Genomic DNA, 13,043 nt, shown 5'->3' with positions numbered 1-13,043 from the left:
TTGACTCAACAAAAAAGTCACTATTGTCACAACACTTCCAGGTATTTAGGAATGCTTTGTTGCACTCCTAAACTAAAAGTTAAAATTTAAAATGAGCGATTATGCATATCGGGCTTCAGAATCTAAAAAGAATATTAGAAAATCTTAAATATATTTTTTATATAGCAGCTTGATAGCAGTTGTGGGTGTTGCCATCTTTCTGTTGAGCAGCTCACCAGCTCTGAGAGACAGTAAGTTCGTTGAGTCAGCGTTGAGCCAACGCTGCCTGTCATTAGCTCTCAACGGTGAGTTTAGGAGCGATTTTGAGAGTTGTTGCTTCTCAGCATTGAATTTAGGAACGCAGTCATACTGTACCCGAGTCAGTAACCATACAGCAGTTTTGAAATTGTATAACTTTTTTTTTTTTTTTTAAACAAACAACCTACGTTTTCTATGTAAGATCGTCTTTTTTATTCAAAGTGTACGAAATACAGTAAGTATATGTTATAGCATTGTAAAATGTCTTATGCATGGACTTAGATCGATCTGAAAGCTAGCATGTACAATTAATTCAGGAAATGATATTCGCATTGCGCAATTAATGAATTTGACTGTTGATTACTTTATTTTTAAGTGCTTTGTTTGCTGATTCAGTCTTTATTAAACAAAAAATATCACTAACGGTCAGATCTTTTGCTAATCCGTTGCTGTAAAACTGTGGTCAATTAATATTATGGACAGTTTACAAACAAAATTCAGATAAAAAGTACACACTCACAAGCACACGCATAAACACATACTGTCATTATCTACCTATGTTTAAATACGCACGGTACTTAAGATGACTAAAGACAAAGGTTTGTTATTTTTTAAGACTATCTAAATTCCCTTTTTAAGAAGTTCAAGTCAAATGGAAATGTATGTTCAGACTTATGTACAGTACGAATCTCTTCTTCCTCCTCCTCTTCTTCTGTTGTTGTGACACTTTCCATGTCTTCCCAAAACACAGCCATAGTTTCTTTGTATATTAGGCAAGAGCAACAGTTGGCGGAGGAAGGGTATTTTTGCGCTAAATGTAATGCTGTAACATACGTGTTTTACCCGGGAAAAAGGTGTGTGGGGGCGGGGGGAGCGCTGGTGTGTCCAGGGCTTTAGGGTGTTAAAAGGCATGGTGCAAACATAGATACACAGTATAAAAATGTAGGCATTAATGAATGGTTTAACTCTGCGTTTGCATTCACTTTGAAACTTTTTACTCCGTCTCCTACGCACACCAGCCGTATAGTTGGCTCATCGATCTGAGTGGCTCTCGTGGCGACACATTCTGGCAAAATTTAGCTACAACAGTATTACATTGAAAGTCTAAAATAGTGTATACAATCTACGTTAATAACTTTTACCCTACATAAACATTAATGTGATTTCTAGTAAGCTGTGTATTGCAGTGTTTTATATCAGGCTGCAAGCACCAGCCAAAAAGGCAAGCTACTCCAGATTTTCTACAGTAGCTCATGCTAATCACCTAAAGAGGTGGTATGTCGGTTTGTGCTAATCTATATTAATAAAATGAATAAGAAATGTCCAAAACCATTTGTGTATGTAATTTGTACACCAAAGTGTTTTCCCGTTTCAACATTACTATTTTCCATTTGAAGTAGTTTCCATGTTTTTCCATTTCATATACCTGTTACTTGATATTTATGTACTGGACTTTCACTTTCCATCTACATTGTTCAAGTAAATGCCAATACATTATTTATTGTTATTTGTATTTATTTTAATCAAGCAACAGTTAAAAGACAAATATTAAAAACGAAAGAAAAAAATACAACTTACTGTAGAAATCGCATTCATATTTACAGACAACACAACAAACTTCTGAAAACTGTAAAATCAACAGTGTTTGAAATCGCAGTTCTCACAAGCGCATTTTTAAAATGTATTATTTATTAATGCACTTGGGTATTCTCGGATTCGGTAGTTAATGAGAAACAGTGACATGGGAAGGTATGTATACTCAGAATCTTTGACTAGAAGACTAAAAATAAATGTAAGGACTGGTTGGTTCCATGAATATTTTTAGAAACTTAAAATGTGTCTTTTTTTGTTGTATAAAATGCAAAGAAAAAATGGAATACAAATGGAAAACTTTTCTGTATTCAAATTTACTACCAATTAATACTGCTCCTTATCTTATGTCTTTAATTTAGAAATTGATTCACATTATTATTATTATATATATATTGTTTATTTTTGTGCCTGAAACATAATTTCTCTGTTTCATTGGTGTCTGGTTCTGTCTTTCACCACTTTTTTCTATGTAATAAATTATTGCAAAACCAAACAGAGTTTGCTTACTTTGAAATTTACTGTGTGCTAAGACAAGTTTGTGGTTTTAAAATTGTAATATAACTATATTATTTTGTAATTGCTTTTCATATACACATATAAGTAACTTTTACTTGCTCTTTAAATCTCTATGCCTAAAATCATAAAAAAATCAACAAAGTTACACTTATTTTGAATTTTGGGTCCCTATTAAGGCACATATTTAGGCCCAGGATATGCAGTTTTAGACTCCTGCAAAACCCTGAAATTCGTTTTCGGTGGGGGACGTTGCCATCTGCACCCACGCTGGGGGAGGACCCCCAGACCCCTATATACCCCACTGCCTTCTACTTAGGATTTTAAATGAAAATGAAAAGACTGATTATATATATATTATTTGTTTATTTAGCAGACACCTTTATCCAAGGCGACTTACAAAGACTAGGGTGTGTGAACTATGCATCACCTGCAGAGTCACTTACAACTACGTCTCACCCGAAAGATGGAGCACAAGGAGATTAAGTGACTTGCTCAGGGTCACACAATGAGTCAGTGGCTAAGGTGGGATTTGAACTGGGGACCTCCTGGTTATAAACCAGTTTCTTTAACCACTGGACCACACAGCCTCCTATATATAGTATATATGGTTTGCAGAAGTATTCACCCCCCTGCAAAGTTTTCACATTTTGTTGGCACCTGCGCGTACTCCACAACGCTTTCAAATTAGACTTTACATGTAGAATCGACACAAACTACTCCACATTGATAAAGTTAAAAAACACATATAGAATATAAATAAGTAAGATTTACAGAGAAAAACAGATTAATCTCAGTTGCATAAGTATTCAACCTCTTTGCTACTGCAGCCCTAAATCAGCTCAGGTGCAAATGATTTGTTTGAAAGGTCACAAAATTAGTGAAATGGTTTCAGCCTGGGTGTACCCAAAGTGGTTTAAGTTGTAGATAATTTCACTCAGGTATATAAAGATTTTCAAGCTGCAACTCACATAGTGGTCCAACAAAGCAACCATGAAGACCAAGGAGCTTTCAAAACAAGTTAGGGATAAACTGGTAGAGAGGTACAGAACAGGAGAAGGGTACAAGAACATTTCAAAAGTGCTGATTATCCCTCTCAGAACAGTGAAGTCCATCATTAAGAAGTGGAAGATGCATCATACCACCCAGACACTATCCAGATCAGGTCGCCCTCCCAAACTGAGCAGCCGGGCAAGCAGGAAACTGGTTTGGGATGTCACTCTGAAGCCAACAATGACCTTGAGAGAGCTGCAAAGTTCTGTGTCTGAGATGGGAGTCAGTGTTCACAGATCAACAATAAGCTGATCCCTTCACAAAGCTGGTCTGTATGTACAGGTGGCAAGAAAGAAGCCATTACTCAAAAAGCCTCATCTTAAAGCACGTATGGAGTTTGTGAAAAAGCATGTAGATGATACTGCAGACATGTGGAAAAAGGTTTTGTGGTCAGACGAGACAAAAATTTGAACTTTTCAGTCTAAATTCCAAGCATTACGTCTGGCGCAAGCCCAACACTGCACATCACCGAGTCAACACCATCCCAACTGTCAAGCATGGTGGTGGCAGCATCATGTTATGGGGATGCTTCTCTTCAGCAGGGACTGGGAAGCTTGTCAGGATACAGGGGAGAATGGATGGTGCAAAGTACAGGCGATTCCTTGAGGAAAACCTGTTTGAGTCAGCAAAGACTCTGAAACGGGAAGAAATTCACATTTCAGCAGGACAATGACCTGAAGCACAAAGCCAAAGCCACACTGGAGTGGTTGAACAAGAAGAGAATTGATGTTCTTGACTAGCCCAGTCAAAGTCCTGACTTGAATGCAATTTAAAATTTATGGCGAGACTTGAAGATTGCAGTCCATCGACGATCCCCAACAAACTTATCAGAACTGGAGCAATTTTCCCATGAAGAATGGGCAACAATTTCACCATCCTACTGTGCAAAGTTAGTAGAGACCTATCCAAAAAGACTCATAGCAGTAATTGCTGCAAAAGGTGCTTCTACCAGGTACTGACTTAAGGGGCTGAATACTTATGCAACCAGTAAATTTCATTTTGTACATTTTCTTTGCAAGTTTTGCTGACATTTAACCTCCTCCTCATATAACAGTGTTCAGTTTAACCACTACAGCTTTGAATAAAAACAGTTTGTTTGAAAAACTGTGCATACATTATTTGTAATTCAACAAAATGTGACATTATTGGTAGGGGGTGAATACTTCTGCAAACCACTGTACACACACATGTTTTTGCTCCAAAGAGCCAACTTCCCAACGTTTCGGTATGTTTACATATCTCTATCAAGGGAAAGTGTGTTTGAAAACAAACAGTGGAGGTATTTATAGGCATTGGATGTCATGGAAACTACACTAATTTCTTTCTATTTAAATCTATCAATGTGATTGTGATGTAATTCACCACATACTGTAGTTGACGATGTAATGACCTACTATTCCTTTCTATTTAAACCTTCAGGCATCGTGGTACTTTATTTATCCATTTATTTTCTTTTATTCTTTTATATTGTACATTGTCTGATTAAATTTTTTTCTAAAACTACGAATTCTAGGTCATTCATGTTATGCATGTTCTTTGTAAAGTGCTGAACCACTGCTTCATTTACTTTTGTATTTCTTATGCTTGATAGGTGACTCTGTATATGTTTGTATAATGTTGTACCTGTCTCTCCTACATATTTAATTTTATTACATTTTTGGCAAAATATACCATAAACAAGGTTGCTAGTTTTGCATGAGGGATTTTTTTTTAATTGAGTACTTTTTTTCTCTATTTGTGATTTCAATTTTATCTTTACAAATATATTTGCATACCTTACATGTGCTTACAAGTTTTAATATCCTTTAATGTGTCTATGATCCATTTATGTCTACTATGTACCAAAATATTGGGTGGTAGGGAGGGAGTTAAACTCCCCCCTGCAAAAACACGTGGCAATGTGGCTGGAGCCGTGAACTGAATAAGTGATTAAATAATGAATTAGTCACAGCTGTATAAATAAGGCTGATCATGGGTTTTAGAGGGAGTTAGTGTTAGAGTTGATGTTGGTGGGAGGTGGAGGTTTTCGTGTTGTGTGTTGTCCCATCTCATTTGTTTATTTACATCTCTGTGAGTGTTTTTGTAGACCTTTTTTGTTTTTTTTACCCTTGTGCCATTTATTTTGTTAATGTGTTTTGTTTGTGTCCTTCCTGTTTAGTGTTTTGTTTCTGTATGTTTATTAAATTGCGCATTGGTGCTTGAAACATGCAACGTCTTGGTTTGAGTCTCCATTCATGGTAAACAACAGCCTTGCCAGTGACGCTGTCCTGTCACAAGTACATACAAAGTTCTATTTATATTTTAGAAAAATATCAATGTTTTGAAAGAAGCAACTTGCCAATCCACCTGTTTACGAAACTGCCAACTATATATTCCTGGGGCCTTCACAAACGGTAGTTAATTCAAGCAGCACATTAGCTGGAGTTGGCAGTCTGCCCCAGTGTGAAATAAAATCAGTTTATTATTCACTGGCAATTTGTTGACTGGATTTCATATCATTCATTCAATTCTTGTTTGGTTGCTTTATTGAGGGAAGAAATGCTAATCGTAAGGCTGGACACCTGGTAGGGCATTCAAGAACAAGTTTAGGAGGGCTGGTCAGCATTTGTCTCATTTCAAAATCATTGCTTATGCACAACGTACCTTTCCAGTGAGGAGTTCAAACAAAAGGGCACCCAAACTCCACCAATCACATGCTTCAGTTTCTTCACATATGCTTCCAACTTCTAAATATGGAGAAAAAAGTAACAACCTGAGAATAAATAGTCAGGGAACAAAATATGTATTTTTGTTTTATATTTTTAAGTTGGGATACTGAAATAGTGGCTAAAGCACAGTCTTGATTGTCTTTTCAGCACAATGTGGCCTATTACTGTAAACAACGCTGGGCAATCCCAGAGAAATAAAGCTGCAATGTTCCAGTGTTTACTAAAGGAAATTGCCCTCTGAAAGGTTTCACTGGAGAAAGATTTCTGCAATCATATCTTTGTTCCCCATTGATACAATATTTCACACTCTTCTCTACCTGGAATGAGGCTGGAACTGCAAAATATGAGCAGTCTACCTGAGCGAGCAGTGCAAAATACTGTATCGAATGGGGCTTAATCCTTGTGGGTATACCTGTAATGATTGTTTATAATAAAACTAAAGTTTTATATCTTGTCCACCAATTTTGTCTGTTGAATTTTATCTTTCAGCATTTCAGGGGCTAATTTCCCACCTTATATGAACTATCCTTGGACATAAAAAAATATATATATATTTTATCCTGCTGTGCCCTGTACAATTTTTGTTATATAGCAGGCCCTGTTGTTTGTTTATATTCTGCAAATGTTGTTTTATTTGGAGGGAACCCCTTCCAGCATGAGGTTATACATCTTTCATAACTTGGGTGCAGCACAATTTCGGACAAGTTGCAAATCGGGGTAAATGGCAATATCCACTAGGGGTGCTTGAACCAATTATTCAAATATTCAGATTGAGCTCTCCACAATTTAGGTGCTGACAATCAGGTGAGGGTCACTGGTATTGATCACTGGTGTTGATTGGGCTAATTTAACAAGTGAAGAAACAACTGCTTTGAATTGTGATGATTGCTGCTTTTCTTAGAACCTGTGAAGAAAAGCAATAACCCCCATCTGTGGAGAGCTTGATCCGAATAATCAAATAAGCCGGTTTGTGCAGCACTGATATCCACATTGTGGCACTGACTATCCAAATGACAGTTTAACAATCTGAAAGATGCCAAAAGCACACAGATTAATAACCTTCCAAACTGCAGGTCTCTTCAAATACCACTGGCCTAACATGTTATTTTAACATACAATTACATTATTTTTACATACAATTACCCATTTATAAAGTTGTTTTTTTTTGACTGGAGCAATCTAGGTAAAGTACAGCAGCAGTGTCCCCCACCTGGGATTGAACCCACGACCCTCCGGTCAAGAGTCCAGCGCCCTAACCACTACTCCACACTGCTGTAATGTACTTACATTACCTTTTTCTTTTTGATTTTGCTCCTTTTGGTACACAGCAGTCTGCATTAGAACATTTTAGTAGCAACTAACCAAATCTTTTCTAATTCATAATTCCTTACCAAAAATCTCAGTGGCAAAATCGGTTAAAAATTGCCTGATCCTTCTAGTGTCTTCATTCAAGAACAGCTGTTTGAGAAACCAATCGATCTGGCGCATTTGCTGGGGAAATTCTTATCATTTCTTGAATTGCAGATCTTGCGTATATAGACCACAAGAGAGCATTTAAAATGATAAGAGGTGGCCCTGCGACACTTATAAATATATATATATATATATAAAAAAACACCTACAAAAAAAGAATACCCCCATCTATCCAGAAAATACGCACACTACAAATCAACAACAAAAAAGGCCTTTCTACTGGAACAGAAACATCCAAAAACAACTAAACATGTTTTTTTGGGGGGTAAATCTATATTTAAAAAGTTTAATTTCCAGGGGACCTATGCAAAACTCATTGTTACAAGTCACATATTCCAAACCTTAATGCATGTACAGAATGACTCAGTGTGGGTCATGTTGTCTTAGCATGAGTAAACATGAATTAGATAGAACTGATACCCCATTTAAAAGGCCCCCAAGGTCCCTAATAAATCCTTCCCTAAGTGAGTTTTCTTCAGGTGAAACACAATAAGTCTGTATTTAGGGAGGGCAAGTTACAGCTCTGCAATGAGAAAACAATCCTAAACATGCTCTTGTGGCACACTCATCCTCTCAAAGGGAAATTAAGAGTAATCGAGCTTCCTTAGTGGGAATTGGGAGTTTGAGATAATTGTACCAACAATACTGGTAAGTCTAATACAGCCTGTCGATAATAGCATTGGAAAAGAAGACTTCAGTGCTGAACTGCAAATAGGGATGCAAATAGGACTAGAACAGTGTTTGTCATCGTCTTTTTATTTTACACTTACTATGATTAAATTGTCACAAAATTGGCATTTATTGCACAAGTCGAACAAAGGTTAATAGACAACTAGAATTAGCTGTTGCTAACAGGTGGCTATTCTAAGTGTTTTTTTCACTGTAGAATTGATCAACAGGGGCTCCCGAGTGGCGCATCCGGTAAAGGCACTCCGCTGGTTTGAGTCCAGGCTATTCCACTGCCGACCGTGGACGGGAGTTTCCAGGGGGCGGCGCACAATTGGCCGAGCGCCGCCCGGGTGGGGAGGGCTTAGGTCGGCCAGGGCGTCCTCGGCTCACCGCGCACCAGTGACCTCTGTAGACTGGCCAGGTGCCTGCCTGTAAGTTGCCCAGAACTGCGTGGCCCTCCAACACTGTAACTCTGAGGTTACTGCATGGCAGGCCTGCAGAGTAAAAAGAAGCAGACAGCTGACAGCACGCGTTTCTGAGTCTTCATCTATCCCGAGTCAGCGTGGGGGTGGCAGCAGTGAGCCATGTTGAAATAAAAAAAAATTGACGATTCCAAATTGGAAAAAACAAAATAAACAATAAAAAAAAGAATTGATCAGCTGCTTTAAATAGAATAGAAACAAAACATTATGTTTCTGCAGAAAAATCTAGTTTTGAAAATGCCAGCATAGTGTATATGTATATATTTAGAATCCAGGGCTGACAATGGAACGTGAAGCAAGTAATGTGATTGGTCTAGCAAGGTTCCAGCTGTCCGTATGGATGGATACGGACAGTTGGAGCCTTGTCATATATAATTGAAATCACTGAGCTGTCTCACAGAATTTAAAGTACCGGTAGCCATCTTGTTTACAGTTACAGATGTACAGCTGTAACTATAAAACTGAGTGACCAGCAAAAAAATCTCAAACATAGTAAGCAGACATGCCGATTTGGATGAAGAACAATTAAATGACTGGAAGATAGCAAAACAGAAAAAATACCAATAAATAAATAAATAAAATGCTGTCTTTATACTCACTTAACTTTGTCACTTCAAATAATGTATTTTTATCAGTTTGTAAACGCTACAGAAAAACACAAAAAGATACTACTTATTATCTACCCTCTCCAACACAGATCTTGAAAAATTACTGAAATCCGAGACATCGTTGAATTTATTTTTATTCCTCCTGCCTGTTCTGCTCAAACAGTGTCTACACTGTCAGTGACAGTGAAAAAAAAAATACTCAGTGCCGTCTCAACTCCGCCCCCTGGTGGATCTTTTAAATGGCAATGTACACAATATAAAAAATAACGATGCATGAAACAATACTTTCATTTGCATGTTCCAGATAAATTAATTTACTCAGCTAAACAATGTGTAGTTCGGTGACATTGTGTGCCGCACAATGTCACAAAGCATTTTTTTTATTTATTTTTTTCAACTAGTTTAGGTACAACTAATTATATGTCATGAAAATGTAAACACAGCAGCCATTACAGAGTTAAATAAGACTTGTTTACAGGAGCATAGATTCAAGCCTGTATGTCTGTAATTCATTGAATCTTAAGAGATATGAAAAGTACAGTCAAGCTAAAGCCATGCTTAAAAAAAAGAAAGAAAGGAAACAGATAATTGTATCATTTTCCTTCCATAATTCCCCCAGACAGCCCAAATGGCACCATGTTCTAACACAAAATGTGACTGCAAGAATGTTTAAAGACATTTGAAAGGAAAACATGTGTACTTTCGAGTCGCCTGCAAAGCTGGGAAGGAAAATAACACAATATAGCGAAAAAATAGAACACAAAGCTACGAAGTTACAAAGTTTTAACTTAATTTGTGGTAAGTAGGTACCATAAAGCTTAGGGCCTAAGCAGTGTATCCCTACTATATAAAGTATCAAAACAGCATCCAACTGTAAGACTGCAAACACTACATGTGACAGCACTGGTATTTCATCACAGGGTCCTGTTAACTCACTACCTGTGTAAAACACTTTGCAGCACTACCAGTGGAAGAAGCAGAAACCAATGTCTTTAGCCCTGTCACGCTTTATATGAGAAGTTACCTCCATCTGCTGTTACGTTGAGATATATTTATAGTTTAACAAAAAAAATATATATATATTATTAATATTATTATTATTTTAATATATCCTCATAAAACATCTTCAAAAAATTTAAAATGAAATAGAAAGATATATCTTTTTTTATAAAGTATCTTTACTGTAAAAAAAAAAACTGAAATGAAACATCAAAAGTCAGGTGAAAGTCACACAAAAACAAAGTAAAACACTGAAAAACAGTCAACTTCTTAAGTTCAAAGTTCTGAGGCAAGTGAAGGTTCAAATTTCACTTTTCAGGGAGAACAACGAACCAAAGACCCTGTATTTTTTCTATTAAATACTCTTTATTTAAAAGTAGAAACATTGAGTCGGCTGCAATGTATAGTAACTTCATTTAAGTTTCATATTTTTATTGTAAAACTGTAATGCTCATTTAGCCAGGTACTTTTACCCACAACAGTTTGATGGTCTTTAAATTACTCTTTAATTGTATGCATCTCAGTCAAAGCATTTTCTTCCCTACTGAACATTTGTGGAAAATAAAGTAGTACAAATCCTTGTTTTGTTAATACTGTACCAATATACTGATATATTCTGTGGTCAAAAAAATAAAAAACAAAAAAACTGAAAATGATTGGGTCAATTATATTAGCCATTAAAGAGTAAGTAGCGGGGTTCTGAAAAATATAACGGTATACATCCCCACGTGTTGCTACAATTGTTTAAATAACATACCTGTCATTTTTATTTTCATTGTTAACATCCTCACAACCTTTTACACTTATAACTTTAAAGTCTGTTTCAAAGCTTTTTTCAAAATGTCCGCTCTAGTGCACTGGGGTTTGAGATCTGTCCTTTAAATCCATGCAGATAGAGCGATAATAAATACAATAAAAAAAAAAAACATAACAAGTGCTCTGGCTTTTCTGTTCCGTACCACATCATGGACCGTTATTGCTGTGGTAACTGACTGACAATAATCCTTAGTGAGCAATAATCCTTACACTATCAGTACACTACAGTGGACATTTTGAAAATAGCTTTGAAACAGACTTAAAAGTTACGTGTGACAAGTTGTCAGGATGTCAACAATGAAAAGAGAAATGACAGGTACAAAACTTGACACCCTGGGATCCTTCAAGAAGCTGCTTGATGTGATTCTGGGATCAATAAGCTACTAACAACCAAACGAGCAAGATGGGCCAAACGGCCTCCTCTCGTTTGTAAACTTTCTTATGTCCTTATGTTCTTAAACCACATTATAACTATTATGCAAATGTAATAGCATGAATGTCATACTGTAGTAGTTAGGACTGTTGGTCAGTTCCGAGCCACCTCATGCTTGCATGCTTAAGGACTTCTAATTCAGCAGGACAAGTATGAAAACATTGCATAATTGTCAAGGTCAGGTAACCATCATAGCCCAACTCAACTTTTGTTTTCAAGCCCCCACATAATATACAGGAACACTCTGACACACTACATTAGATCACTCACCAGCCTCAGGTCCTTCAAGACAGCACTTGTTATTTATCCGAGACCCAGCTGTGCCTGGTAGACTACTGATGAACGCATCCATAGATACTTGTGTATGAGACACAAGATTCATTACGAGTCTCCCAATGTCAATCAATGAAATTAGAGTATCTAGTATATTAATAATCAATTCCTGTTGAAATTTCTTAGTTTCCAAATATATGGTATAAATGTTGTTACAGTATGTGAAAAAAGTACAGTGCAATATAGTTGATTTTAAATGCATCATTTAAATTAAACGCCTGTAGTTCTAAAAAGACAATAAACAAAACTGTTTTGTTCATTTTATATGTTTTTTTTTTCTTTCTAGAAATCTATAGTGTGAGGGGCACCACATGTTTTCCACTGAACACACACAATAAGGTTAACTGGTAAGTTGCAGTTACCCAAATTAATCTTGTTGACATTATAACAAGACAGACCAGCACAGTACGGAGCAGAATGGGTTTCTTGTAAGTGAATCATTTGCATGAAAAAATAGTCAAATCTGAAATAAGTAAACGTTTTAGTGCCATCTGCACAACTGCTCAGACTTCTTGGTAATGTACATTGTGCATATTCATGTCCTTCACAATACACAAAAGGATAGGCAAAGAAAAGACTGATTCCTTACCCAGAGCTGTTTGTAGGGTTTATTTCACTTGCAGTGGGCTCCATTTGTTTGACAAACAATACTATTCTTGCAAAAGTAAGTGCAGATTGCATTCTACAGAGGTAGAAATTAACCCTACAACTGTCAGGTCTCATTGACTACTGTTTCCCAAGGTTAAAGGACTTTCTTCCCCTGGCTCTTTGCCTTCGGTTCTATCTTGCATAACTGTTTAGGGAAATAGGACAGACAGTCAGAATGACAAGGAGGTCAGCTCAGTGGCTCCTCAGGCCACCACACGGACATTTTTCAGCAGAAACAAAAGGAAAAAGGAGCAATGGCCTGAAGTCTTTCAGCTGGTGAAATCAGACTTTCTGCATTTGGTAGGACTGGGTGGCTCAGCTGATTTGCAGTGGCATATGAAATCTTTTGCCCACAAGCTAGCAGTTTGATTTTAGCCAAGGTCAGCAGTGACCACAAGGGATTTCCATTGAATGTGTCGTCATGAAAATTAGTTCAGCTAGTTCTCAGACAAGTTTTTGTGGAATCATGAAATAAGAT

At 36.8% G+C, this 13,043-nt stretch overlaps 1 protein-coding gene across 6 annotated transcripts in view; it reads right to left on the bottom strand.

Annotated features, from left to right (window-relative positions):
• Positions 1-13,043, bottom strand: part of LOC117410913 (ribosomal protein S6 kinase delta-1-like) — a 154,601-nt gene that overhangs the window by 73,458 nt on the left and 68,100 nt on the right. For all 6 annotated transcript variants that reach the window (XR_009328866.1, XR_009328867.1, XR_009328868.1 and 3 more), the window contains one exon: positions 6,040-6,122. Coding sequence is in view for 3 of the 6 variants with exons in the window: in XM_059025314.1 (XP_058881297.1) it covers positions 6,040-6,122 (83 nt within the window). In the remaining 3 variants the exon portion in view is untranslated. The remainder of the gene's footprint in view (positions 1-6,039; positions 6,123-13,043) is intronic.

This window comes from Acipenser ruthenus, chromosome 6, assembly GCF_902713425.1.
Source record: "Acipenser ruthenus chromosome 6, fAciRut3.2 maternal haplotype, whole genome shotgun sequence".
Taxonomy (NCBI): Eukaryota; Metazoa; Chordata; class Actinopteri; order Acipenseriformes; family Acipenseridae; genus Acipenser; species Acipenser ruthenus.
Note: the sequence above shows the minus strand (reverse complement) of the source record. Positions and strands in the feature narration are given on the sequence as shown.